General features: G+C 54.5%; 4 protein-coding genes across 21 annotated transcripts in view; 1 reads left to right on the plus strand and 3 right to left on the minus strand.

The window, feature by feature from the left end:
- Positions 1-1368, minus strand: part of EXD3 (exonuclease 3'-5' domain containing 3) — a 248383-nt gene extending 247015 nt beyond the window's left edge. For 4 of the 10 annotated variants that reach the window (XR_005955746.1, XM_041474919.1, XM_041474920.1 and 1 more), the window contains exon 1: positions 947-1193. The gene's annotated coding sequence lies outside the window, so the exon portion shown is untranslated. Of the gene's footprint in view, positions 1-946; positions 1196-1221 lie in introns of those variants that run through there. The other 6 variants (XM_041474912.1, XM_041474914.1, XM_041474916.1 and 3 more) reach the window with 4 other exon arrangements.
- A 165-nt stretch (positions 1369-1533) lies between these two features.
- Positions 1534-18326, plus strand: NOXA1 (NADPH oxidase activator 1). 9 transcript variants are annotated; one of them, XM_041474924.1, is made up of 15 exons: positions 1701-2081; positions 3829-3911; positions 5233-5341; positions 7493-7627; positions 8708-8815; positions 9518-9577; positions 10095-10132; positions 10824-10965; positions 13426-13479; positions 14190-14262; positions 14393-14451; positions 15594-15763; positions 16771-16876; positions 16997-17172; positions 17302-18326. In XM_041474924.1, the coding sequence occupies exons 1-15, from the start codon at positions 1728-1730 to the stop codon at positions 17579-17581; spliced, it is 1947 nt and encodes a 648-aa protein (XP_041330858.1). In that variant the 5' UTR covers positions 1701-1727; the 3' UTR covers positions 17582-18326. The 9 variants fall into 9 exon arrangements, with proteins under 9 accessions (XP_041330862.1, XP_041330858.1, XP_041330856.1 ...); XM_041474923.1 differs by having other exon boundaries at positions 1703-2081; positions 16958-17172; positions 17302-18325; XM_041474929.1 differs by having other exon boundaries at positions 1706-2081; positions 16997-17081; positions 17302-17549.
- Positions 18327-18621: 295 nt separating this feature from the next.
- LOC121357665 (ectonucleoside triphosphate diphosphohydrolase 8-like) lies at positions 18622-22393 on the minus strand. The gene is made up of 5 exons (XM_041475189.1): positions 22247-22393; positions 20867-20927; positions 20652-20743; positions 20363-20497; positions 18622-19080 (listed from the first exon to the last, which is right to left on the minus strand). The coding sequence occupies exons 1-5, from the start codon at positions 22391-22393 to the stop codon at positions 18889-18891; spliced, it is 627 nt and encodes a 208-aa protein (XP_041331123.1). The 3' UTR covers positions 18622-18888.
- Positions 22394-22965: 572 nt separating this feature from the next.
- On the minus strand, positions 22966-27049 carry LOC121357546 (ectonucleoside triphosphate diphosphohydrolase 8-like). The gene is made up of 3 exons (XM_041474933.1): positions 26764-27049; positions 23936-24067; positions 22966-23513 (listed from the first exon to the last, which is right to left on the minus strand). Exons 2-3 carry the CDS (start codon positions 24053-24055, stop codon positions 23271-23273), a joined length of 363 nt encoding a protein of 120 aa, XP_041330867.1. The 5' UTR covers positions 24056-24067; positions 26764-27049; the 3' UTR covers positions 22966-23270.
- Between the last annotated feature and the right edge of the window lie 281 nt (positions 27050-27330).

The raw sequence follows: 27330 nt of genomic DNA on the forward strand, positions 1-27330 counted from the left end.
ACACATGGTCACTGCAGCTTGATTTTCTTTAGAAAAACTGCAAACCACACCAGCAATCAACTCCTCCCCCAGCAGTGCAGTTCAGATGGTGCCACTGATGCACCTGTGTCCTGCCAGTCCACCCCCACCAGTGCCTGTGGTGGGAAGCCGTTGTGGTATCAAGATCCTCCTGCCACGTAGAACTACCCAGACAGGCAGGCCAGGCCAGCAGCACCTCGTCCCTGCCATGTCCCCTCTGTGTCAGCAGGGACCCCGGAAGCAAAGGTGACACAGCTGCTTTGGGCTCAGCCAGGGACTGAACCAAGGTGTGGGGAGCAGCTGGTCCCTACCCATCCACGGCTTCCATTTCACAGCTGAGGCACGGTTTGTCCTAAGGCTATTCTTACATTTTGTATGGCAACACCACCTGCTTCATTAACTTGTCAAGTTGCACTAGAGTTCAGTTCCTTGGAAAGTCCAAGTACGTGGTTCTAAGCATTCATCAGTTGACTCAGAAGCTGAAATCCCTTCCCAAGAAGGAACACCAGTGGAGGGATCTCCTTTCCAACCACACGTGGGTTAACTTTTAATCTTTACATTCATTACATCTGCAGGATCCAATTAGACACAAAATTTTAGCCGCTCATTTTATTCCACTCCTGCTGTTGTCATCACAGTCAAACGGTCAGACAAACTGTATTTTTTTTCCTAAACCACACTTTATCTTTCCATGTGTGGACAATACCCAATTCCACTGACTCTTTTTTCCCATTCTCTGCAACGTTTTAAATCGGTGGCAGGGAGCCCAACCAGTTTGTTTCAGACCGAAACCCGACAGCCGCACGCAGGGCTGCGGCCGATGTCTCTGGTTTGTTAACTGCCCTTAACTCGCCCCAGCCCGTGTGACCGCTGTGCCTCCGCCCCGCCGCGCCGCGGAGCTGGAGGTGCAATCCCCGCTGGTTCTCACCGTGCTCTCCGCCCCGCTCCCCGCAGGCACCGGCTCCTCGCCCAGCCCTCAGCCCGGCCCGCTCCGCTCCGCCACACCGGCACGGCCCCGCCAGCCCCGGAGCCGCTTCGTGCGCCGCGCTGCCCACTGGCCGCTCCTCTGGGCGTCCGAGCCGCACGGAGCCGCTCCGGGGCGGGTGCCCGGGCCTGGCCGGCCCCGCTCGGAGCCCGAGCCGCTCCGGGGCGGGTGCCCGGGCCGGGCCGGCCCCGCTCGCTCCGGGCCCGCCCGGGACTCACCTGGCACCGCCGGTCCGCCGCTCAAAGCCTTCCCCGGCGCTCCGCGCCGCAAACGCCAGCGGTCCCGGAACGTCTCGCGCACGGCGCCGCGCCCCCATCGGTCTCCTGTTCCGGGACACCGACGCGCGGCGCCGCCAGGGGGCGATGTCGCCCGCGGCAGCGCGCGAGCCCGGGGGGCTCTACCGTATGTACCGGAGTGCGGCGCCGCCTGTGCCTACCGTACTTGCTGTAGTTAACTCGCACCCACACGGCCGTGAGACTATCTACTATTTTAAATTTACGTTAAATATTTTATTCAAGGAAGCTCCCAAAGCGGTATTTTGGCCGCGGCTCGCTTCTGGCGGCTGCTCAGGAGCTCTCTGGTGCCCTCAGCCAGCAGCATCCCCCCGGTGCCCGCTCAGCTGTGGCCGCCGCTCTCACCGCTCTGCCCCGCCGGGTCCGGCCGCCTGCCGCGGTCCGTGTGCCATTCCGGGCTCCGTGTCCCCCTCCCCGCCCCTCCCAGGTCCATGTCCCGGGCTCAGTGTCCTCCCTTCTCGGCCCGTGTCACATCCCGGGCTGTGTCTCCTCCCGCCGCCCAGGGGAGGAGCGGAGCGGGCAGAGGTGGCCGCGCTCTCCCGCCCCGCCCCGGCAGGTGCGGCCCCGCTCGGCTCCGCTCCCGTTCCCGTTCCCGTTCCCGTAGCCCGGCCATGGCGTACCGGGAGCTGGTGCGGCGCTGGCACGAGGCCGTGCGGGCGGCGGACCGCGGGCACTGGGACGCTGCCCTGGACACCTTCGGCGGCATCGCGGAGCCTCCGGCCAGGATCTGCTTCAACGTGGGCTGCGTGCAGCTGCTGGCCGGGCGGCCCGAGGCGGCGCTGCGGGTGAGCGGGCCGGGAGCGGGGGGATCCCGGGCACGGGCGGATCCCGGGCACGGGCGGCTCGGCTCCCCCGGGTCCGTCTCGGAGGGAATGATGCTGAAACTAGATCTGGAATCCGGCGTTTCGTGTCCAGCAGGAATGCGAGCGGGGATGTTGAAGGGTGAATGCTCGGAGGAAAAGGTTTAGCAGAGTGACTCTCAGAAAAGTGAAGAAGTTGGAAGTTAAAAAGGCGGATGTGACTGTCGGGGACAGGGTTCAGTGGTGAACTCAGTGGTGCCTGGTTCACAGTTGGACTCGATCTTTGAGACCTTTTCCAACCTTAATGATTCTGTGATTCCATGGTTCTCTAAATACTATGGAAATCCAGATCAGTGGGCAGAATCATTTTGAAACAAGATAATAGAGAGTACTTAAATTAGATATTGGTAACTGCATCTGGCAATGTACCTTAAGTTTTGTTAAAGCTAAATCAGTTAAAATCCTGTCCTTTAGGTGAACTTAGCTCATTATCATGTGAAAGCCACACCTCTAAAGCTCAGCCTGCCTGATTCCAAGAGAAGACTTCAACCCACTGGACATGCACAATTATTGTAGCTTTAAATCAAAGCAGGAAAAAGATTGTCCAATAGCTGTTCTGGGTGTGAGTTTAGACACGAGATGGGTGTATTTTGAAAGTACAAGTATGTTGCTTGGCAGTGGAGACTGCCAGAACAAAGCTGCTGTGCCGGAAAACCACTGTCCTTGGGAAGGGAGAAGAGGTGCCCTGAGGAAAAGCCTTTTTGTGACAGCACCTGTTGTGTCTGCACATCCATCCATCCATCCATCCATCCATCCATCCATCCATCCATCTTCAGGGAGGAGATGCAGATAAACCTTTTCTTCAAACAGTGTAAGGAGGAGCTGAGGCTGTGCTGGAGGGGCCGGGGCAGCGCCGTGGAGCCCTGGGCAAGCAGTGGCTGTTTGGGACACAGTGAGCACACGGCAGTGGTGCCATGGAGACGAGGGAGAGAGCTCAGGAGAGACTTCTGAGCCCCAGCCAAGGGGCAGTGACTGGGAAGAAGCTCAGCTCTCCTTCCGTGTGGATCGAGGGTTGGTTGTTGTTATTTCAGTTGTGGCCCAGGGAGGCAGACGTTCCAGCACGGTGTGTGGGGTCACGGGGACTCACCTTCCCTGCAGTGCTGTCCCTGTGCAGGCAGGGCAGGCAGGGCTGGGCTTTCAGCACTTGTTGTCCCCATGAGGTGTCTGCAGTGGCAAGGGAAGGAGCACACCCCTGCTGCTGCCCCAGGAGGACTCCTGGCTCTCCCAGCACGCTGAACCATGAGCTGCTACCACAAGCACTGCCTGTTTTTAACTGGGGCACTGAAGCAGAAATACCGACTTAGAGACCATTGTGAGAAGCCCTGCAGCTTCCTCCCTCTCACCCTTTCATCACCTCACCCTTCCCCAGCCTGGCCAGTCCTGCTGCTCCCACTGGCTTCAGGCTACAGTTTTCCCATTATAAGAAGCCGGATGGCCAATGCAGCTCATTTATGTCCAGTCCATTGTAGCAAGGAGGGGTAAAAGCTTGAAACTCAGCTCACACACAGCCAAGACCTGAAGGATGGCTGGGAGCTGTGTCGGCCCTTGGAGCTCGGCAAGAGCCCAGGGGTTGCCTCTTTGAGGGCAGCTGGGACGTGGCTGGCTGGGTGTGTGTGCCCAGGCACTGACAGGACAGATCCCAGCTGATCCCTGCCTGTGTTTTTCTCCTCAGGCATTCAATAAAACCATTGAGAAGGACAATTCCCTGGCTGTGGGCTACTTCCAGAGAGGGTTTGTCCACCTGCAGCTGGAAATGTGAGTGAGGTGCACAGCCAGTGCAGTCTTTGGTTCTCTCCTTTCAGTCCTGCTTTATTCCTAAACCTAAATGATTCTTTGATTCCAGAATTCACTTCTTCCAGCAACCTTACAGGGTTCACAGGGTCTGCTTTAGCCTTGGAAACCTTGTCACAGGTCAACAAGTCTTGTCTCGATAAGAGCTGCACAACTCTGGGGCTCCAGGGGTGGCTGACACATGACATTGTTGTCCCCTACATACGGAGACTCCTGGATGCAAGGCTGCCACAATGTTATGTTGCCATTCAGATTTTCTCTGGAAATTTAAAAAAATATAATTGTGCTGATTGGTGTGTCTTCTCATGACACACATTAGTCTGGCCTTCCTAAAAATGCAGCCTGCACACTCTCCTGCAACTCAAACGAACTTTGGGGGTCTGATCTCAGTCTCACTGATAAAATATTGAGGTTGCTCTAGAAGTGTCATGAGATTGATTACTCATTGTTTCCACAGTTAAATCACAGTGACATCCTCCTCAGGGAGCTGGGTGAAGTATTTTACAGATCTTGTCTTACCTTTGAGCTCAGTTATTGTCTTTCCTGTTGTTTTCCCCATGTTTCCCAGACCTTAATCTCCACAAAATGTCTGTCTTTATTTCTGGAAGGGAGTTAAAGTGAGCAGTTCTGGCTTCTCCAGGAGAGGGGCTGTGCCTGGGGCTGGTGGAGCCCCAGGCAGGGCTCTCTGGAGCTGCTCCAGCAGCAGCAGAAGCAAACATGCCCCAAGCACAGCCACTGCAGGGGCAGCACACCTGGCAGCTGCCTCCTGCCCAAAAAGCTGATGGCCTCCAGGGCTCTCTCCTTCATCAGAAACTGCTCCCACCCCCCAACACCCACCTGGGCACCTTCTCTTGGCCGGGTGCCCACTGCACAGCCGTTCCTGGGCCCTTCCTTTCACTACCTGCAGCCTCAGTGGGCACCTGCTTGGATTTCAGTTGCATAGCTGGTGTAAATTCAGACTAATACCCTCCTTATCCACAGAGATTCTCTAAATTTCTAAATGCTGAGGTTCTAAATTTTGAGTTTCTCAATGTCGATGCTCTGGCCATGTGTGTGCCCTCCCTGGTCCCCACCAGTCAGGTTCCCAGCCCTCAATCCTCCTGGGACATGTGCTGGGACAGGCAGGGAGCTCCCAGCAGTGGGTAACCTTGCTTCTTTATAATGCAGCTCTCCTTGCACAGGCTACAGAGCAGAACACATGTTATTTGCTAGTGTGATTTTTAAGCTTTTTAAACAGTCTCTAGCTGTTTTAGGCTCAGTTTCTTGTGTCACCTCTGCATTGCAGGTATGAAGAAGCTCTCTCTGACTATCACATGGCCTTCAGTCACCTAAGAGAAAATCCCTTCATTGATTACAAGCAGCTGGGGCTGAGGCACATCCTCTATGCCTGGGAGGTAAGAGTCAGCCTGGTTCAGCAATCCTTCCCCACTGTTGGGGGTGTCAGTAGCAGGGATTAGTGACCTAAGACTTTTCCAAGAAAGTACATTAGAACTGTAAAAATATTCTGCTTGCACTTTTTTAAAAGTAACTTAATCATAAAAGTTGTAAACTAACATAATCTCTGGAAATTTAGCAAATGATGCAGTTTGAAAAGTAAAATTGTTCAGAGCAGGTGCACAGGAATTTCTATATTGAAGGATTTTTATTTTCTCTATATGTAGACAAAGTGGTGGCTGCCCCATCCCTGGAACTGTCCAAGGCCAGGCTGGACGGGGCTTGGAGCAACCTGGTCTGTAGAAAGTGTCCCTGCCCATGGCAGGGGTGGAACTGGGAGCTTTAAGGTCCTTCCCAACCCAAACCGGTCTGGGATTCTGTGTAATATTTACACTTGGATGTAAACACACATGGAAGTTTAGTGAACGCCTTAGCTCTCAGAGTTCGTTGACAGATAAGAACAGAGCTGATGCAAAATGTATGCTGTAGGAAAGTCAGGTGCATGAAAGCCTCTTTCCAGCTGCAACAACTGATCTTAATATTCCCTCTGTGCCTGAACTCACACCCCATGCTCAGGCTGTGTTTGTAATGCTTCATCTGCACCTCTTACTGTCACACAGAGCCAACCGGCTACATCCTGTTCAAGGAAGCTCAAAGGCTGAGCTGATTGTAAATTTTTGCAACATTTGGACATATGTAAAGGATTCCTAGAAACTGTCCTTTACTGGAAGGGTTCATTTTGTTTTCTTTGAGTCCACATACACAGATTGAAAAGCAGATACAGGAAAGAGAATTTAACTCCTTACTTCCGTGAGAGTGAGGAGTCATTGTGTAACTCCAGCCAAGCATCTCAGCCATTTTCATGCACCTTATACCTGGCAGGAGGAAGCTATCCTTGGCATCCGTGGTATTACCCAACCTCCCTGGCTTTAACAGCTTCAGTGCCACGGCACTGCCTTCTCTTGGAAATGAGCAGTTCCCTGAGAAAGGGGCAGGGCTCAGGAGTGTCCCTCCCATGGTGGGGCCCTTCCTGATGTGGACACACAACCCATTACTCCAGGCATCACCGGGACATATGCTGGCCCTCCAGACTTGGGATCAGCATCCTGATTCAGCTGTATCTCATTCTTACCTGGAGCTCATTTTTCAAAATACACAAACATCATCCTCCAGCAGAATTGTGCTATCAGATTTCCCATGCATGGCCTCTCATGTGCTGCAGCTGATCTCCTCGTGGGATATACATGTGTGGTTTGAAAACCCAGAAATATTTGCCTCTTGCAAGGCTGTGACACTTCTGACTGAGTGAGAACTGCTGCCTTGCCTCCTGAGAGTCCCTGCAGTTCTGTACATGCTCAGGGTTGCCATTCCCCACACTCCCAAACAGAGTCTTCTACTGCCATGGTTAAGTAGTAAAGGAAAAGCATCCAATGAGCTCCAGCTCGTCCTGCTTGTGCTGAGCAGGGCATGCAGCCAGGTACACACCTCAATTCCCAGCTGATAACCCTATCACAGGAGATAAGGAGCTGTCTGACAGTGCTCTGGCTGTGGCCCAGCTGGCCAGTGACAGGGAGAGATCTCCCACTCTCAGTGTAGACCACAGCTCTCCAACACCCTATCTGCAATACTCCCACAGCCTGCTCTTCCCCGGGAACAGAATGACATGCTGCTGAAGGGTGACAAGCTACAGCTGACAGTTTGCACATTCACAGCCCACTACAACATGAAATAGTTTCAGTTAAGCTATTTTGCAGTGACAGGGAGTCAGGATTACAAAAATCATTATCTAGTTGCATGCAGAAAAATACCCAAGGAAAGCTTCCTGGCCTTTTGGATGCTGGAAGGATCAGAATTAAACAGTGTGCTAGCAAAGTCTTCACCTGCTGTCCTCATGTCTCTCATCACCCTGACCAGCAGCTCCAGCACACCCAAGCTTTTGTTTTTCCTTTCTGATTGTGAAATGTTCCCAGCTATGCTGCTCAGAGTGCCTCTCCTGTTGCTGAACTCTTGGTGCTTTAGTGCCTGTCCCTATTTCTTGGCTGAGCTCAGGAGGATGTGTTGGGTGTCCCTTGGTCTTGGCCCTCTGAGTCCCTTCCCTGTGCCCACTCCAGGTGCTGTACAGCACTGCAGCAGTGCAGTGCCACCTGCAGCAGTGGCAGGAGGCCAGAGTCACCCTGGAGAAGGCTGTTGTGTGGAGACCTGAAAGAAGAACAGCAATCCTGGAGCTGGCCCTGGAGCGGGTGCAGGTAAGGCCACATCTGTGAGCTCCTGGGAGTGTGCATTGGGCTTCAGCTCAGTGATGTGTGCTAAAAGTTGTCATTTTGAGTGTTCCTGACATCTGCATGTTCCTGCCATCCATCCACCTGCTTGGCCACCTGCTAGCACAGTCTAAGCCATTTGTACATGATGCTCTGCCAAACCAGGGCTTCAGGTGATCAAGGAACCCCATCACTCCCAGGTGCTTCACTGCCCAGAAATGCCATAGTGAAGAATTTTGGGATGACCTCTGAGGCTGGGGACATGGCTTCCTGGTCCCTCATGTTCAGGAGCTCAGTTCCATTTGTACTTGTCCTGCAAAACCAGTTTCCTTGTGCAGTGTTTCAAGTGCAGAAGCCCTACAAGTGCAGGTCTGGAGAGTCTCCCTTTTCGTGGCACTGGCTGGCTTCTTTTGAGTCCCTTTGGCCTCAGGAACAATTGGTGGCAGTTCAGATATTAATGTCAATCACTTTTAGAGCTTAAGTAGGGTGTGAAAGTGTTTCTAGGGCTGCTTCCAAGTAAAAGTTTCCTGTTAGACTCCTTTATGATCTGAAAACATTTGCAGATCTCTGATTTACTCTTCCTGAAGGATTCATTAGTGTGCTACCTTCATATTTTTTAAGAGGTTCATACTTTGTCTTTAATCAGATCATCTCTTCTGGCATCACATTTGTGCTTTTCCAGTGTATTATTTATATTTGCTATTAGCACGCTACTCAGTGGCTGAACAGAAAACATCTGAAGTCAAACAGAAAACATCTAAAGTCAAACAGAAAAGGTGTTTAGAAGATTTGTTTGATAAACCTTCCTGCACTGCCCCCCTTCCCACACACCCCATGCCAGCAGTGTCAGTCCTTGCCTCCACAATGGGGAGGGGCTGCTGAGCTCTCAGTTTGCTCATGCTTTTGTGGAGCCTGAGTGGCGTTTGTCAAGTTCACAGCTGAAACTTTTGGCCCAATGTCTTCCTGGAGCTGCTCTTGCACACCTAAGCTGTGTTTGGTTTTCAGGGCTCTGATGTTTCATTCAATGCGAACTGATGGCTTTTCCTTTACCTGCTGTCCCCACCCCAGGACCACCTGTTTTTAGAGCCCATGCTGGTTCCTCTCGGGGAACTTTTCAGACCACGAAAGAAGGAAGTTGAGCACCTGGATTCAAAAGATTTCCTGGGTAAACCCAAGGTAACAGGCACGTAATTGTCACAGTTAACAGCACCAGAAAAAAATCTTGCCTCTGCCATCTCCAGAGAGCAGTGCTGTGTGGGCAGCCAGAGCAGGATGGGCAGAGCTTGCAGCCAGTTTAGGCAGTTGGGACACAGAAGCCAAAATTTGTTAGAATTCCTACCCCTTCTACCAAAAAAATGCACTTTGGCACTAAAATACCTTCCCAGTCTTGGTCACTTTAAAGTCTGAAGGGGCTGAGCAGGTACTCTGGGAACCCATGGTTGTCCTTTTGCTGACAATGATGTTTTTAAGAGGAGCATGTTGTCCCAGCATGTTGCTGCTCTGTCCTGCATTCCCAGGGGGACAGGTTGCCACTAAGGGGACAAATGCTTTGTCACATCCCTTAATACAAGGCAGCAGAGAATTTCTCTGACCCTTTCTGTGACCAGTGCAGTCAGAACAGAGAGTTCCAAAACAAATAAAGGAAAGTAATAAATTCACATACTTTTAAAGAAACCTTGGAAAGACTAAAAAACTGGGACACAAATGGTTGAGGTTGTATTGGGAATCCAGCTCTGCCTCTCCCACTGTATGTACAGGTCCACATTTTGCCTGACCTTGGGATGCCAAAAGGAAATGGGTCTGAGCAGATAATATTGGATGATGTTTGGGGGTCTCTTCGTCCAGCCTAGATTCACTCACTGCTTTGTTCTCCAACAGGTCATCTCATCCATCATTCCTAACGATGAGTACATTGGCTTCGAGCCTCTCAGGCCTCAGGTGAGCAGGACAGGGCTGTGAAAGGAGGAATGGAGCTGTCGTGGAGCTCCAGAAAGGGGCTCAGATCCAAACCATCAGGAAAAGGAAGAGTGGACTCTTGGTAAAACCAGTGCAACACCAGCCTGGATCCATCCAGGCTCAGCACTGGCTGTAAGGGACTCAGTGATGGGAATCTCCAGCCCTTTGAAGATGCATTTTTGGGTCTTCACCATGTCAAAACAGCTTTGCTGTGCTCAGCCTGTCTCTGCTCATCACTTCAGTAAATGTGTCAGTGTGAGCAGAGCTGCCTTCCACTGTACTGGGAGTTCCTTGGAAGGGGAGGGGGAAGAGATTGTCTTACTTCCTGATGAGATAAAGAGGGAGGGGAAGGAAGAGAAGGCACATCCTGGTAAGGTGTGGAGCAGCAGACTTTTTCTGGGTGGTGTGGAATGACAAATGGAGTAAGAGTCAGGAGGTAAGATGGCACTGCTGGTGTAGGAGGCACTGTTACAAACAGATCCTGTTGTTTCTCCCACAGAAACAGGGCTTTTATGAACCCAGTGCCGATGCTCTGCGGTGAGTGTTCAGTCCCACCTTGGTCTTACCCTTCTCTCGCTACTGTTCAGAAAGTCTTTTATTCTCTGGCTTCTTTGTGTGAAGACACTGAGGGATCCATACCCTCTCTGACCAGGGGTGAAGTGAATGACAAACAAACAAAGGCTTCTGTGGCTGCAAAGGATGCTGCAGGTCCCTGGCATCTCTGCAAGAGCCTCTGGGCAGTGTGCAGGACTTGATTCAATGGTCCTGGGAGACCGGCATGGATCGTGGCATGCCTGGGGAATGGAAGCAGACAGAGGTTGTGGGACCTGCCTAGGTCTGTGGCAGAGGATGCTCAACTTTCCCTTCTTAATTCCAAGGACAATTCCAAATACTAACAGCCCTAGTGTCCTGAGCCAAAACTATGTTCAAACCCCAAGAAGGTAATTTGTTTTGGTGATATCGCACCAGCAGTACTTCAGGGCTGTGTCAAATAACTGTTTTGATGTTGACATTGATTATCAGTACAATGCAAATAGAGCTGCATTTGGCAAATCAGTGTTTCCCAAGCCCCTTTTGTTCCCAGTTGGACCGAAGAGCAGCAATGGAAATCCCAATTTCCCAAGACCCTCACCCTACAGCCCGTGCCAGCTGGGGCCTGTGCACTGTGGTGGCTCAGGGCCGTCAGCACTGCGCCCCAGGCCGGTGCAGCGTTCTCCTCTCCCCGCAGGGATGCCGAGTCCGGCTACCACCGAGTGCTGTCCCGGTACCGCCCCGAGGAGCCGTCGGGGCCGGAGGTGGCGGCCGGGAGCCTGGTGTTCGTGCTGGGCAGAGCGGCAGACGGCTGGGCTACGGCCATCCACGACGGGCAGGTGAGGGACACGGCCCCGAAGGTGCTGAGGGAGGGACACGGCCCCGAGGGTAATGAGGGAGGGACACGGCCCCGAGGGTAATGAGGGAGGGAAACGGCCCCGAGGGTAATGAGGGAGGGACACGGCCCCGAGGGCAGGGCAGGGACACGGCCCCGAGGGTGCTGAGGGACACGGCCCCGAGGGTGCTGAGGGACATGGCCCCGAGGGTAATGAGAGAGGGACACAGCCCCGAGGGTAATGAGGGAGGGACACGGCCCCGAGGGTAATGAGGGACACAGCCCCGAGGGCAGGGCAGGGACACGGCCCCGAGGGTAATGAGGGACACAGCCCCGAGGGCAGGGCAGGGACACGGCCCCGAGGGTGCTGAGGGAGGGACACGGCCCCGAGGGCAGGGCAGGGACACGGCCCCGAGGGTGCTGAGGGACACGGCCCCGAGGGTGCTGAGGGACACGGCCCCGAGGGTGCTGAGGGACATGGCCCCGAGGGTGCTGAGGGAGGACACGGCCCCGAGGGTAATGAGGGAGGGAAACGGCCCCGAGGGTGCTGAGGGAGGGACACGGCCCCGAGGGCAGGGCAGGGACACGGCCCCGAGGGTGCTGAGGGACACGGCCCCGAGGGTGCTGAGGGACACGGCCCCGAGGGTGCTGAGGGACATGGCCCCGAGGGTGCTGAGGGAGGACACGGCCCCGAGGGTAATGAGGGAGGGAAACGGCCCCGAGGGTGCTGAGGGAGGGACACGGCCCCGAGGGCAGGGCAGGGACACGGCCCCGAGGGTGCTGAGGGACACGGCCCCGAGGGTGCTGAGGGACATGGCCCCGAGGGTAATGAGAGAGGGACACGGCCCCGAAGGTGCTGAGGGAGGGACACGGCCCCGAGGGTAATGAGGGAGGGACATGGCCCCGAGGGTAATGAGGGAGGGACACGGCCCCGAGGGTAATGAGGGAGGGACACGGCCCCGAGGGTAATGAGGGACACAGCCCCGAGGGCAGGGCAGGGACACGGCCCCGAGGGTAATGAGGGACACAGCCCCGAGGGCAGGGCAGGGACACGGCCCCGAGGGTGCTGAGGGAGGGACACGGCCCCGAGGGCAGGGCAGGGACACAGCCCCAAGGGCAGGGCAGGGACATGGCCCCGAGGGTGCTGAGGGACACAGCCCCGAGGGCAGGGCAGGGACACGGCCCCGAGGGCAGGGCTTGGCCCCAGCACCCCTGAGCACAGTCCTCAGGAGCTCCTTCCCACACCCCCAGATTTCCTGACACTGGGCTCTCACCGGCCTCTGCCATTCACCTCTGTAGATCCACAAGGATGGCTTCTGGGCTCTCCCCTGTAGTGGATCCTGTTGTGGAGTTGTAGGATAGCAGACCTCACCAAGGACCACCATTTAGAGCAGGATTTATCCCTTGAGAGCTCTGATGGAGCTGAGGAGGTGGGCTGGTCCTTACCTGGTCTGTAGTGCCTCTGTTCAATGAACTTTGGGAAGGTTTGGGGAGGGTTTCAGCTGTACAGGCAGGTTTTATGAATGGCTCTAGAGAAGTCCTAAGGACTTGGAGCCCAGCAAATCTGACACCTTCCTGCAAGCCAGGGAGCTGTAGTGTAAATAGACTGAATAGAAACAGATAAACACAACATGGAAAATCTTTTGTTAGCAGAAGCCATTTCTCACCTGTCTAGTTCACTTTTTGAAAGAGCTTTTGTAACCTGCATTAGGTTCAGTGAATGTATTACCTATCTTTCAAAAAAGTCACAAAATTCTTCATAAGACTACTATAAACCAGTGAGGTGTTTGAGCAATTGAGGCAGTGCTCTGAGGACTGGTAAAAATACAGAATTAAAAGTTGGGTATAAATGAACAGGTTTTTCTTCCTTTCATTTTTAAAAAGAAAGGATGTTCCCACAGCAAATCCTCTGTGACGTAAGCATTTACCATATTCCTAAGTGTTATAGGAACAGGGGGAGAGCCTGAAGCATCTGGAGCTAACAGGAACAGTTACACAAGTGGTGGTTGACTGCCCAGTCAAGTGCCAGGTGAAATTCAATGTAGAAAAAGTAAAAAATAGGCTCTCAACAGAAAAAGAAAAAAAGCATTGTAAGAAAAAAAATTGCAATGCTCAGTTGAAATGAGTAGCAGAGATTGTCAGAAGACACAGAAATGCAGTTGGACTGGTATCCCTGGGCATCCTTGCTGCTCTCTGCCTGAGCTCTGTCTTGGGATCAGGGGGTTTGGTGGGTGTTTGGTCTGTTCCACTGCAGCCACTCCAGCAGCAGCTCTGCTCCCAGCTGGAAAAGCTGCAGAGGGATCATTGGATTTTGTCCAGCAGTTTGTGAGCACTGAGCACTTGGGTGGCTGGGGGTGGCCCCTCAGGCACATTCGTGTGGCCGTAGGGTGACAGGCAGTGCTGGGGCTGGGCTGGGGTCGCTGGGCTCCTCTCTCACCCAGCTCTGCTCTGTGTCCCTCCGCAGAAGCTGCACATCCCGAGCTCTCTCCTGGAGCCTGCCTCAAGGATGGATAAATGGGTGAGCTGGCAACTTTGCAACCAGGGGGAGGGAGGGACCAAGACATACATTTGGGACATTTATCTGTAAGATTATCACAGGATATGACAACTCTGTAAGAGAAACGTAGAGTATGAAACACTGAGTCTATTGATTGAAGACCAAGTGCTCTTGAATGGTAACAACAGAAGAGTTAGGAGTAGGAAAAATCCCTTTGACTTGGGAGAACTTCATCTCTCATCTCCACCACAGGCATAGCCACACATTATCCCAATCATTTTCCATCTGAACCCAGTGTGGAAGGGCCCAGTTCAGCCCCATTTCCTGTGAAGGAGTTTTCAAGTACATGGTTGTTCTGATGTTGCTATGATTTTTTTAGTTGTCATTTTTCCCCCTCCAAATGAATCCCCGGTATACACTTGGGCGTTTGCTCCATGGATGTTCACTGTCAACCAGCCCAAGTGGGGGAGAGCCCTCAGCACAGTGTGAGCAGCCTCCTCCTGGTCCAGCACCAACCCAGCAGGGAGCAGGGTGCCAGGGAAGTGTCCCCAAACCTCTGCCCCCAAGAGCCTGATTGCTCCACCTCATCCAACCATTCAATGAGCAGCTCTCCCTGGGGCTCTCCCTGGGGTTACACCCACAAGTCTGTAGCTGGCTGCAGCCTGTCACACACCAGCCTTGTCCAGGCTCCCATTTTCTGCCCTCTCCTTTCTAATGCTGTTCTGTTGCAGAAGATCAGCACTGGGATTCCCCTTCCTCCTGCCCAGGTGCCTCCCAGCCGCCTCCCCATGAAACAGAAGCCAGGTAATCCCTGGGCCCTCAGTGGGTGAAGCTGTGCCCAAACCCCGCTCTTCAGAGGGCATGAGGAGGTGGTGGCCCCACTGCAGCCACTGCTGACTGCAGGGCTATTCCCCTGCCTTTGTACTGTCTGCAGATCCTCCTGGGGAAGAAAATGCCTCTGTCAATGATGCCAGTGCCCACATGGACTCCAAGGTGAGGTGTTCCACATGCTGAAGCTGGCACAGCCTCAGGAGACCAGGGCTGGGAAGAGTGCAAGATTCTTGCCCGGAATTCCTGAGCTGCTCCCAAATCATTGGGAAAAAACCTCCTTCCTCTGACCACTTTTCCATTCTGAAGGGAGGCTCCCATGTGGTCTTTCCTCCCAGTTTGTGACCATCCCATCTTGTGAGACAGCCTAAGGTTGACCTGTTGCCACCCTCCGAGGCACCAGGAGCACCAAACACATCAGAGTTCTTGTGCACTTGCTTTACAGCCAACTTTGCAAGAGACAGTTGTCTTTGAACACCCTGCTGTCCCTTCCTCCCTCTTCCTGTGTCCCATTTTCTGTCCTTATCAGTCTGGATAGCACAGTTAATTTAAATTTGCCCTGTTGAGCAATGTCCTCTGAGGTACTCCTATGCCATTGCCAGCCCCTGCATGTGATGGTCCTGGAATGACTCCTGTGACCCTCTGGGGACACCACCTCTGTTCCTCAGCTGTAGGTCAGCTCTGCCACACCTGTTTTTAGGGCTTTTGGGGTATATTTTTCAGGTGTAGTTCAGCCAGAAGGCAACACAACAGAGGAATGTGGCTGCTCCTCTCCGGCTGGCTGGAGGAATTGGGGCCTTGCTCATATAATTTTGGGTTTAGGAGGTACCTGTAAAATCAGAACCAAAACCAGAATTCCTGAGTCACAGGAGGAACAACTGATCCCAGGCTTTGAATCCAGAGATCCCCCTTTGAAATTCAGGTCTGCATTTTGATGATGTTCTACTGCAACATGGCAGCACAGAGATGAGGGATTATGTCTGTGTCACCTCTCTTGGTATGAGAGCAGATATTGTCCATTGGGTCGGTTAGTCAGTTGTGGCTCTTCTTAGACTGTGAACTTCATAGTCAGGGAAAGGTTCTGCCCCCAGAGAGTGCTGGGCACTGCCCAGGCTCCCCAGGGAATGGGCACGGCCCCGAGGCTGCCAGAGCTCCAGGAGCCTTTGGACAGCGCTGCCAGGGATGCCCAGGGTGAGGTTGTTGGGATGTCTGGGCAGAGACAGGATCTGAACTCGAAGATGCTGGTGGGTCCCTTCCAGCTCAAGATACTCTGATTCTCCACTCTGATGGAGTCCATCTCCCCACAGGTGCCCCCGAGGTGCGGGGAGGCCTCCGCGGGCACAGACAGGCCGGTGGTGCTGCGGCTGCGCTGCGAGTGCTCGCTGGTGCTGCAGGCGGGCGAGGCCCCGGCCCTGCCTGCCCTGCGGGCCCTGCTGCGGGAGAGGCTGGCTCAGCAGGCACAGCGGGGCACGCTCAGGTATGGGGCTGAGCAGCCCACAGGTATGTGGGCCAGTAGCCATTCCCCTCGGGACACGGGTGTCCAGCTGCCTCTGGGCTTCTGGGAACATTCATCTGGGGCCAAAACCAGCAAAGGTGTGAGCACACAGTCTGCCTAGTGGGCAAACCTCACCATGGGCTTTGGGTGGGACAACAGCGTGATCCCCCTGGGAAGCACCTGCTGTTCTTCTCATAATCCCCTCCCAGTACATCAAGGGCTCAGGGAGGGCTGCAGAGGGACTATTACAAAGGCATGGAGTGACAGGACAAGGGGGAATGGCTTCGAACTGACAGAGGGCAGGGTTGGGTGGGATATTAGGAAGAAATTCTTTAATATAAGAGTGCTGAGGCCCTGGCACAGAGATTATGGATTCCTCATCCCTGGAACTGCTCAAGGCCAGATTGGATGGAGCTTGGAGCAACCTGGTGTAGTGAAAGATTCTCTGCCCATGGCAGGGGGTTGAAACTAAATTATCTTTACGGCCCTTCCAAGCAAAACTGTTCTACAACTCTGTGATTCTATGGGCCTTGGAAGCCTAAAGGATCTTTCCTAGGAAACTGTGCCATGGTCAAGGGAGAAGAGAAGGAAAAACTCTGTATAGGTGCAGCTGCCACAGGTTGGATTTTGTTCCACTCAGCTCAGCCTTTGCAGTAAGAAGGATCAATGCAGACCAAACTGGGACTCAGGCAGAAGATCCTGGGGTGAAGTCTCCCTGATTGTGACACCCCTTGGGACACACAGTGGCATCAGGAGAGTTTAGAGTCTTTCCCTCAAGTTTGTGTGGGAGGAGGTGACAGTGTCACTCCCCACAATGCCATTTCTGCCCGCTGAGCATGTGGGGTGGCCCCATGTCACTGTGCAACGGGACAAGCTCAGAACTGGCCTGCAAAGGGGACTGTAAAGACTGAGGGTGGCAGAGGGCTGGGCTGGCCTCCAAGTTTGGCTTTAAAGGAGATGATTTGCTCAGCATTAATGAACACTTGCAGCTACAGGCTCCTGGATGGCACAGAGCTGGGGACTGTGTTGGGACAGGAGGACCTGGGGAAGGTGTGGCAGCAGCTGACTGAGGGCAGGCTGACACTCTGTTGTCAGGTACGTGGACTGGGACAAGGTCTCTGCTGGGCTCCAGTCTCTGCTTTGCTTTGCAACCTCTGTGCTGGCTTTTCCCTGCAGGACTCAGACTCCCACTCAGGCAGACCTGTTCTCTACCAGATGCTGGCTCAGCACTCTTACCTGGCACAGGGACCAGGGGACCTGGAGTTCAGCAAGGGAGATGTGCTGGATATCCTCTCTGAAGGTAGCTCTCCAGTCCTGCTGCTGGGCCAGGCTTTTGGAGTCTGCTGTGAGGAGGCATTGGGGAAAATGTGGCCTCACCAGTGCTGTCTCAGGTTCATACTCTCAGGAGTTACTGGCTTGCACTGGGTTTTTCCCAGAGTTAAATTCCAGCCATGAATACTCTCACTAACCCCATTCATATGGACCAGGGCTCATTCCTGCTCCTTTTTTTCTTTTTCCAGTGAACGAGGACTGGCTGGAAGGACAATGCAATGGCAAGACTGGCATCTTCCCCAAATGCTTTGCCAGCCAGACCAGCTGTGGTGCTGCCTTCCTATAGCAAACAGGAGCCTTTTCCTGCCTGACTGCACCCCCAGGCGTGGGAGACACACCAGCTCATTTGGGCCCCAGCCAGCACAGCCAGGAGCTCTGCTGTACCTGGACAGGGGATATCTCCCACTCAGATCCATGGGGTCAGTTCCAGCAGTGATGGCATTTCCCACAGCCTGTTCCCTGACCTAGCATTTTTACCTCATGCTTGCACTGCTGAAGATGTGTCTGTGAAGAGCAGAGAGCAGTGAGAGGGCTCTGGGGTTTGGCTGTGGGAATTGTCCATGTAGCAGCTCAGGCTGCTGGGTAAGAAGAGGTTTCCCTGGGTGGGAAGAGGTTCCCCTGGCTGGAAGTCCTCATCCCCTCTCCCTTGTAGCTCTTGTTGAGGCTGGGAAGGCTGAGCCTCACTCCCAAAGCCAAGGGTGGCTGGCTGGGAGCAGGGGTCTGAGCCCTGTTCCTCAGGCTCTCAGGTCACATAACCTTATCTCCACCAGCCGGAGATGCTGCTCTTTCAAAAGGCTTTTGGAACCAGTTTGCAGTGGGATTAATGGGATAACACCATGAGTTAGGACCACTGTTTTCCATAGCAAATAGCTATGGACCTGACCATTCCTTCCCCAGGTGCCTTGGGCACTTTTCTTAAGCCCTAAGGCCAAGGTGGGATCTTGGAGAACAGAGAATAGGCAGTTGTGGAAATCCCCATTGCTCAGAGCAGCTCTGGGTTGTGGGAGAGCCCTGGGGAAAGGGCTGGCTGGGAAGTGCAGTGCTGGGCTGGTGTTGCAAAGGCTGAAAGCCCTGTCCAATTCCTGCAACTGGCCTGGTCTGATCTAAATAAAACACTCAAGTGCCTGGAGCTGAAACCTGTTCTGGATTTGGTGTCTTGACAAAACTTGGCTATGTAACTTGGATATAAAATAAACCCTGAGCCAGAGTTGGCAACTCTTAAATCAACTTCCACTTGTGTTTTTCTGCTGAGATATGCCAGTAAGTATTTTTAACAACAGCTGACAGTGTCTTTGGGAAGAGATTCTGTCACATACTACAAAAATATTGCACATCTTGCACAGGGCAGGATACAGATGATTGCAGCCCTCTACTCAAGAGTTAGGTGTCCACCACTGCTCTCCATTGCCAGTTGCCTCCAAGGACTGTTGGAAGAGTAGCCCAGCAGGACTGGGAATGCCAAGGAAACTGCTAGGCTGAGCAGTGACATTCATATTTGAAAAACAAAACTGATTTTATTTCTAGTTTGATTTTTTTTGGCTTCATCCCGCCAGCAAGTCTCAATGAGATTTTGGCAGTCAGATTAAAGGAGTCTTCCTCTTGGAGAGAGATCAAGTCGTCTTCTACATTCACAGAGATGACCCAGTCAGATCTCCTGAGCAATGGAGATGGTCTAATGCCTTCATTCTTCTCCATTTTCCACCTCTTCTGCACTACTTCCCTGCCTGGTTTAGTAGGCAAGATGCCTAGCATGCCTCTAGTCAGGAGGCTGGGAGCTACTTTGTTTTCCAGAAACAGTGTAGGAAAACAGCCACCAGGCCTGCCACGATGGCCAGTACAAGGAAGGAGACGGCCCCTGCCCACAGGCCGGGCTGGTGGCCCTTGACATGCTGCAGAGCCTCAGCAGGGATCATGTTGGTCAAGTTCAGCATGAAGCCCAGTGTCCACCCGATGTCTGTGTTTGCTGCCTGGGGGGAGACAGCACAGGGCATCATCCAAAAGCACCTCTCCCAGGCACCAGCAGCTTGGTGTGAGGGGCTGAGGGGCACCTCTCCCGTGAGCTGTCTCAGCTGCTGTTTCACATGGGGACCAGGCTGTGGTGAACCTGATCTTGCCAGCAGCAGTTGCACAAAGAGCGTTCCTGTCCCCTCTCCCCCAGGGCTAAGGGACGGCTGAACATGGATGACTGCTCTGATCCAGGTGTGCCTCTGTGACTTGCACGTGATTTTGGATCTGGGCTTTCCTTCATCCCTGTAGTCCATCTAATTTGGCTGTAGAATCAGTAAGGTCAGAAGAGACCTTTCAGGTCATCAAGTCCAGCCGTCAGCCTAGCACCACCACCAAGTTCATCACTAAGCTGTGTCCTCAAGTGCCACATCCACATGTTGTTTGAACACTTCCTGTGATGGTGACTCCACCAGTGCCCCGGGAAGCCTGTTCCAAAGCCTGACCATTTTCATTTCCATGAAATAAAACATTCCTAGTACCTAACTAAGCTTCCCCTGGCATAACCTGAGGCTGTCTCCTCTCATCCTGGAAATATTTTGGTCAGACCATACTCTGGTTCAAAGTGGTCATGGGGCCACCATCACCTTTCTGATAACATCGGAGACCAAAGTGGCCAAATCCTGCTCTGCTTTTCTCCAACCCCCTAAAATCAGTTACATTCACAGCAAGGAAATTAGCTGGGTCAGAGGTTTGGGGTTGGCTAAGAGAAAGCAAAGCTCTCCTGGGATCCCTGGGGAGAAGCCATGAAACAGGGACACATCTCTGGCACAGAATGTGGTGTTGCATTTTAGTTAAATGGTATGCTCTGTCTCACCCCTCCAAAATGTACGGTTTATTCCAAGCCTGTGGTCCTGCCCTGAACCATCCTGTATCTGTAATCCCAAGTCTTATTCTCTGCTCACTTTGAATCTCTCTCTTAAGCTGTGCGAGGGAAAACAGATGCACTCTTGGCCCTTCTCTCCCCAGGCTCTCCCTCTCCCCCTCCCTCCCCCTTCCCCCCTCCTCCCTCAGTAACCATGTTGTTCCCGGGGATGGGACCCCCAATAAACCCTCATCTAATCAGCACCCTCAGAAGCCGTGTGGAGTCTCCTTGCCTGCGGCTGCTGCCAGCCAACTCACAGCCTAGGGGGCCCTCCGGGGACTCCCCGGGGTGCCCCCCCCAAACAAACTGCAAAAACAGAGGACTCCAGAGATGCTGCTCCTGAACAAGTCCATCCTTTCCTGCTGCCCACACGTGTTTACCTGCCTGCTAAAGTGAATGTTGCTCCAGGTGTGCTCGTTGAACTTGTAGCCATCGAGCAGCAGCGTCAGGATGTAAAACGCCACGGAGCAGTAGGTGTGCAGGTACTTCAAATCATTTGGGAAGCTCTGCACCAGCTGTGAGGCCATTGGGGACAGAGTGCAACAGGGAATGAAAGAGAAGCTCAGAAACCCTCCCTAAGCCAGGGAACAGCAGAGCTTGTGTTCCAAGGGCAGAGATTTGGGACAGGATAAGCACAAGACTCCTGGCTGCCCTTCACAGGGCTCTCACCTCTGTCCAGTTCCTCCTGCAGAAGGACAGGACTGTGGTGTTGACCTCACTCAGAGACTGCTGGTGAGTCAGGTTCCCAGGGAACAGCAGAGCTTGTGTTCCAAGGGCAGAGATTTGGGACAGGATAAGCACAAGACTCCTGGCTGCCCTTCACAGGGCTCTCACCTCTGTCCAGTTCCTCCTGCAGAAGGACAGGACTGTGGTGTTGACCTCACTCAGAGACTGCTGGTGAGTCAGGTTCAGGAAGCTGAAGGTGTAGTAGAACCCAGCAAAAGCCTGGGGGGCAAGGAAACATGGTGAAAAACACAATTCCTTCCTTACGGGAGAAAAAACCCAGGGGCACCCCTTGCTCGGGGAGAGTCCCAAGTAATTCCCAGGGTTCTGCATCTGACACCCCCTTGATGGTCTACCAGAAAGTCTCAGAGCTGGCTCACAACCCGGGGGCTGCTCTGGCACTCTGAGCTAGCTCGGACAGGCCCCCTCAGATAAGATCTTTCCATTTCCCTCAGGGAACGCTGGGACACGGCAGGAGCACACTCTGAGCACAGAAGAGGTTTGCAGCTAGAACTAGCTCCGAGGATCCCTCTCTCCCCACCCTGTTCGACATTCAGTGGCAGAGGAGACTCCCAGTCTCTGCCTTTACCCTGCCCCAGGCACAAGTCCAGCCGTCAGCCTAGCACCACCACCAAGTTCATCACTAAGCTGTGTCCTCAAGTGCCACATCCACATGTTGTTTGAACACTTCCTGTGATGGTGACTCCACCAGTGCCCCGGGAAGCCTGTTCCAAAGCCTGACCATTTTCATTTCCATGAAATAAAACATTCCTAGTACCTAACTAAGCTTCCCCTGGCATAACCTGAGGCTGTCTCCTCTCATCCTGGAAATATTTTGGTCAGACCATACTCTGGTTCAAAGTGGTCATGGGGCCACCATCACCTTTCTGATAACATCGGAGACCAAAGTGGCCAAATCCTGCTCTGCTTTTCTCCAACCCCCTAAAATCAGTTACATTCACAGCAAGGAAATTAGCTGGGTCAGAGGTTTGGGGTTGGCTAAGAGAAAGCAAAGCTCTCCTGGGATCCCTGGGGAGAAGCCATGAAACAGGGACACATCTCTGGCACAGAATGTGGTGTTGCATTTTAGTTAAATGGTATGCTCTGTCTCACCCCTCCAAAATGTACGGTTTATTCCAAGCCTGTGGTCCTGCCCTGAACCATCCTGTATCTGTAATCCCAAGTCTTATTCTCTGCTCACTTTGAATCTCTCTCTTAAGCTGTGCGAGGGAAAACAGATGCACTCTTGGCCCTTCTCTCCCCAGGCTCTCCCTCTCCCCCTCCCTCCCCCTTCCCCCCTCCTCCCTCAGTAACCATGTTGTTCCCGGGGATGGGACCCCCAATAAACCTTCATCTAATCAGCACCCTCAGAAGCCGTGTGGAGTCTCCTTGCCTGCTGCTGCTGCCAGCCAACTCACAGCCTAGGGGGCCCTCCGGGGACTCCCCGGGGTGCCCCCCCCAAACAAACTGCAAAAACAGAGGACTCCAGAGATGCTGCTCCTGAACAAGTCCATCCTTTCCTGCTGCCCACACGTGTTTACCTGCCTGCTAAAGTGAATGTTGCTCCAGGTGTGCTCGTTGAACTTGTAGCCATCGAGCAGCAGCGTCAGGATGTAAAACGCCACGGAGCAGTAGGTGTGCAGGTACTTCAAATCATTTGGGAAGCTCTGCACCAGCTGTGAGGCCATTGGGGACAGAGTGCAACAGGGAATGAAAGAGAAGCTCAGAAACCCTCCCTAAGGAGGGACGGCACAGCAGGGGATGCGTCCACCCAAGAATCCCACTGGGCTTTTTTGTTGCTTGCCCCAGGTAGTCCTGGCCTTGCCAGGTCCAGCCCTGACGCGTACTGGGAGCTGTCCCGCCAGGAGGCTGCGGTTGTGGCATGGCCACACGCCCCAGGAGCTCCTGCTGCGGGCAGAGCGGGAGGGCTGCGGGCTGGGGATGCTGAGCACGCGTCTGATCGGGATGTCGAAGTGCTGGGCACGGCCAGTCAGTCCTGCAGGATCTGGGGACAAACACAACTGTTCCCCATTTCCCTGAGGAAGGGGTAGGGTGCTCTGCACCCTGCTGCAAGGGCACGTGTAGCTGATAGGCACACAGAGGTGACCTTGCACAGCCTCTCTATTTTCGGAGGCTGGCACTGGATCTGAGAACCCGGCATGGTCCTGCAGTCGGTAGGGACAGGCTCTGGGGTGGAAATCTCACTCTTTATCTTCCCGCGAGCTTTGACTGATGAGTGCCATTAGCCCAAGCAGCCCTTGCGTTACACTTTGTCCTCGCCAGACCTTTGCAGTTAACCAGTAACCGCCACGCTGCCGCTGCCGAGCGGGACATGAGGGCAAGGTGAGCTCTGAGCCCTCCTTCCCTTGCCCAGGCACCTCTGCCCTGGCTTGGTGGCCTTTGCTAGCCCCAGCCTGGCTTCATGTACCATTTATCTGCTCCTAGATCTGCGCTCTAGAGGGGGCATTTCCTCCAGAGAGACTTGTCCTTGTGCCAAAGCCTGACAGCACTTTTGCAATAGGAATACACACCACTGTGGGTATTTAGAAATGCCCGATAAATAAATTAGCATTTATCACACCTGGCATGAATCAGCTTTGGTGTGGGGAACAGCCACACAGGGCAGCACCCTGGCTGGCCAGCCCCGGGTGAGCTGGGCACGGACAGGGAGCGCAGATCCTGGCACTCACCAGACACAGAGCAGGCTTCCACCTGGGACACAATGCCGGTGTCGTTCTCCTTGTCCGCGGGCCACCGGTAGATGTAGAGGGACGTGTGCGTGGAGCCAGCATCAAACACCAGACCGTACTGGGGGGAGAGGGGACACGGGGTGTCAGGGGAACAGACCAGTGTCACCTGCTGCAGAGTGAGTGAGAGAAGCTCCAGGAGAGCCATCGCAGCTCCCGGTGGGCAGGGGAGCCTCGAGTGGCCAAACAAGACTGGTGGTCACCAGGACAGAAAAAGTCTGGTGGCATTGCAGTTACCAGCTGTGTTGGGGACAAGGATCCATCCCAAGCCCCTGGAGCTGGCAGTGCTTTGGGATGAAAAAGTTGCATGTGCTGTGGGGCCAGGCACAGTGACCAAATTCAGCCAGACCCGCTCCTGTCTGTGCAGGGTGTTGTCCCCATGTTGGTGACAAACAGCACAGCCTGCCTGAAACCCAGGCAAAACCCAACACCCAATGGTAGCCAGCAGCCAAGTGAGAGCTGTGCTCCTCCCGAGGACCCTACCTTGGTGCTGGGGGGCAGAAACACATCCTTCACATTCACGACACTCAGAATGAGGGCGATGACGCTGCAGACACAGGTGGCTGCCAGGAGACCAGCAATGGCCTTGGCTTTGGAGCCCATTCCTCCTCCAACCTGCAAGGACAGCCCCAGCCCCCAGCTCACACCTCAAGGATGGGTACGGGACTTTCCCCTTCCTGACAATGAAGCCATCCTCTGGTGCATAGCTGCTGTTAGCATGGAAGAGGATAATATCCACGAGCTCCTCTGGACCCATCCCAGTAGAGTTGTTGGCAGCCTCAGGGCTGGGACACTCTGCCATTCTGAGCACTCCTTCCTTGGAGGATTTTCAGTACAGCTTTTTCAGCCCTGCCTTCTCACCTACAGCCCCTCAGGTCCCTCTGTGCCTGGACCCCAGCCCTGCTCAAGCTGTTCCCTGGCTGGCAAGTCAGCATCTTCCTTCACAGCAGCATCACTGGGGGAAGCCCAGACACGGCTAGATGGAGTTCCAAGCTGGAAGCAGGATCGTGGCCTGGCAGAGTATCAGTGTGACCATCCCCTGCAGGGCACAGAGCCACATCCCTCCAGTACCCACATGCTGCCACCTCAAAACCCATCCCACAGCACTTGGGACCAGGTCACATCTGTTGCCCAGCAGGCCCAGATTGTCCCTGAGAGGGTCCTCTCTGCCCCAGGCAGGGAAACAGCATCTCCAGCTGTGTCTCCTGCCTGACCCAGCTGTTGCTGATGCCACAGCATGTAAGAGATGCAGAGGGACAGTGTCCATGCCTGCTGTGATCCCCACACCTCTCCTGCAGCCCCAAGGGCAGACAGAAAGGCAGAGGCAGGAAGCTCCTGCTTATCTGGGCACACAGCCAGGCTGGAATGCCCACAGCGATTGCCCTTGGGGACTGGAGCACTTCCCACTTGTCCATCCAGAGCTCAGCTCCCAGCAGAAACAGCCCCCAGACACTCCTAAGAAATTGCAGCAAAGCAAAGAGTCTGGTTCTCTGTGACAGCCTCTGCACAGGGCAGCTGAGATATCCATGTGCTCACACCTCACAGCTGGTCCAGATGTGCTTTTTGAAATGCACAGCTCTCCCTCCTCCTCCTGCACTGCCCTGCCTGGTGCCTTGAGCCACACAGGCAGGATGCCTGCTGCATCCTGCTGAGGCTGACCTCGCTTCACACTCCAGCTAAAAACTGTGGATGGCCTGAGAGCCCTGGGCACCAGAGGTGTGGTTTAACCCCACCAGTGCTTTGGATGGAACTTGGAGCTGTCACTTGGCTACACAATTCTCCTGTGAGTGCATAAAATCCCTGAGAAATTCCCCTGCCCTTTTCCCATGTCAGTGGAAAGACCTTTGGCAAGGTCAAAGGAGATGCTGATTCCTGTTTTGGAGTCAGCATCTCTGGCAATGAACAAGGGTGACCAATCTCCTGCATAGCATGAGATGCACAACAATGAACAGCAGCTGTTCTTTGGGTCCATGTCATGGGACATGGGGCCATCAAAATCCCTTATCAGACCTTTTCCTATAGCCAGTAGCCTTCCCTCTTCAATGGCTATGAAGAAATTGTATAGAATCAACTGACAAATCCCTGTCATAGAAACAGGGAATCATTAAGGACCTCTTTGAGATATTAAAGTGGTTATCGATTCAAAGTGATCTCAGACTCAAATCATTAACCCAGTACCACCAAGATAACCACTTAATTATGTCCCCAGTTGTCATATCTGCAGTCCTACCAGCCCTGCTGGGGTTTGCCCAGTTATAACTGTGCCGTTGGGATGTGATTCATCTGCTCCAGGTAACAAACAAAGCAATGGGAAAAGTTTGCAGCCCAGCCTACATCCTGGAAAATTCTGTCCCAGGCACTGTGAAATGGAAGGACACGAATTGGTGACAAATTGCACTGTGCTGCATGCAGGAGAGGGTGGGAAATGGGCTCCTCCTGCTCTGCTAGGGACTAATTCCTGTTTTGACTGGACAGGGGGCAACACCCAAAGGCAGCACAGAGCCAGCTCTCCCAGGCAGGAGAACAGGGCACAGAAAGGGAGTCCAGAGGGTGGGAAACAAGGTGAGAAGCTGGTCTATCTGACCAGGCTTTCTGTGGCATCCTGGGGCTGGCTAGCTCCAGTACCTGCTACCATCCATGTAGGATCAGGAGCATCAGGACAGGAGTGGTGCTGATGCCTCCAGAGCTGCAGAGGAGGCACAACGCTGCACGGTGCCTGCCCATTTCCAGGTGTGGAAATTTTCCAGCTGTGCCCAGCAGCTGGAGCAGGGCTGCAGTTGTTTGTGTAGGGCTGGCCATGACAAAGGGCTTGACAAACACCTGTGGGACATCCCTCACTTGCAGCATCCCTTGTGCAAAGGGAGCAGAGCCTCAAAAAGTGGGGCAAAGGCTCAGAGCCACTGCTGGATCTAAATTGCCTGTTGCTCAGGACAATGGGGGGCTGAATTCCCACCAGGCATATCTGCGATTTGAAAGCCAAAAGGGCTCTGAAGGTTCTGAGAGGGTGACTGTGGATGCCAGGAGCATCCTTGCCAGGCAGAGCAGTTCCCTGCATCCCACCTCCCACCAGCGCTGGGGCTTGGCAGTGCCCTCCATGCCTGGTCCCTGTGCCCTCCGTGCCCCTCTGCCCCCCGCACCTGGGAACCTCGTGCGGCGAGTGGCCGCCCCGGCCCTCTCGTCCTCCCCCACCGGCTCACGGAGCGTGTTTCCCCCAGCACCGCCCTCGCTGCTGCCCAGGGCCCGCTCCCAGCCCAGCTCCATGGAGGGGCAGCAGCCCCGGGCCCGCTCCCCCCGCGCCTGCCGCAGCTCACCCGTTGGCTCCGGCCGCCGCTCCGGCAGCGCCGCGCTCGCCCCGGACTCAGCGCGTACCTGGAGCTGGGAGCCCGCTCCTGGGACAAAGGCTGCCTCGCCGCCGTGGCCCTCCCCTTGGCCCCGGACCAGCAACCTGCCCAGGAGAGCGCTTGTCCGGGAGGCAGCGGGGCTGGGGCTGGAGAGCCGGGGTGGAAAGAGCATCCGGAATTAACCACTTCGCTGCTGAAGGAGCGGCACAGCCTGGCGCGCTCAGCCCGGGAGCGGGGGTGCTGCGCTGCCCGCGAAGATCAGCGAGGGCACGGATAGATCTCAGGCAGCCCCTGCCCCCGGAGCCTGCGAGCGCCTGGCGCCGGAGGCAGCAGCTGAGCTCCGGGAGCCTCAGATACCCCTGCCAGACCTGTGGCACAAACGCCGTGAGGGGCCGAGCCTGCCCTGTCACCCTGCTGTCACCCGGCTCTGCGGGACCCCCACTGTCCTGCTGCAGGCCGAGCCAGGCTGGCAGCGGGGCTCGGGACAGAAACAGGAAGGACCTGGCAGGTGAAGAGCTGTCCCCACAGCCATCCACG

This window comes from Pyrgilauda ruficollis, unplaced genomic scaffold (assembly GCF_017590135.1).
Source record: "Pyrgilauda ruficollis isolate IOZ18807 unplaced genomic scaffold, ASM1759013v1 scaffold34, whole genome shotgun sequence".
NCBI lineage: Eukaryota > Metazoa > Chordata > Aves > Passeriformes > Passeridae > Pyrgilauda > Pyrgilauda ruficollis.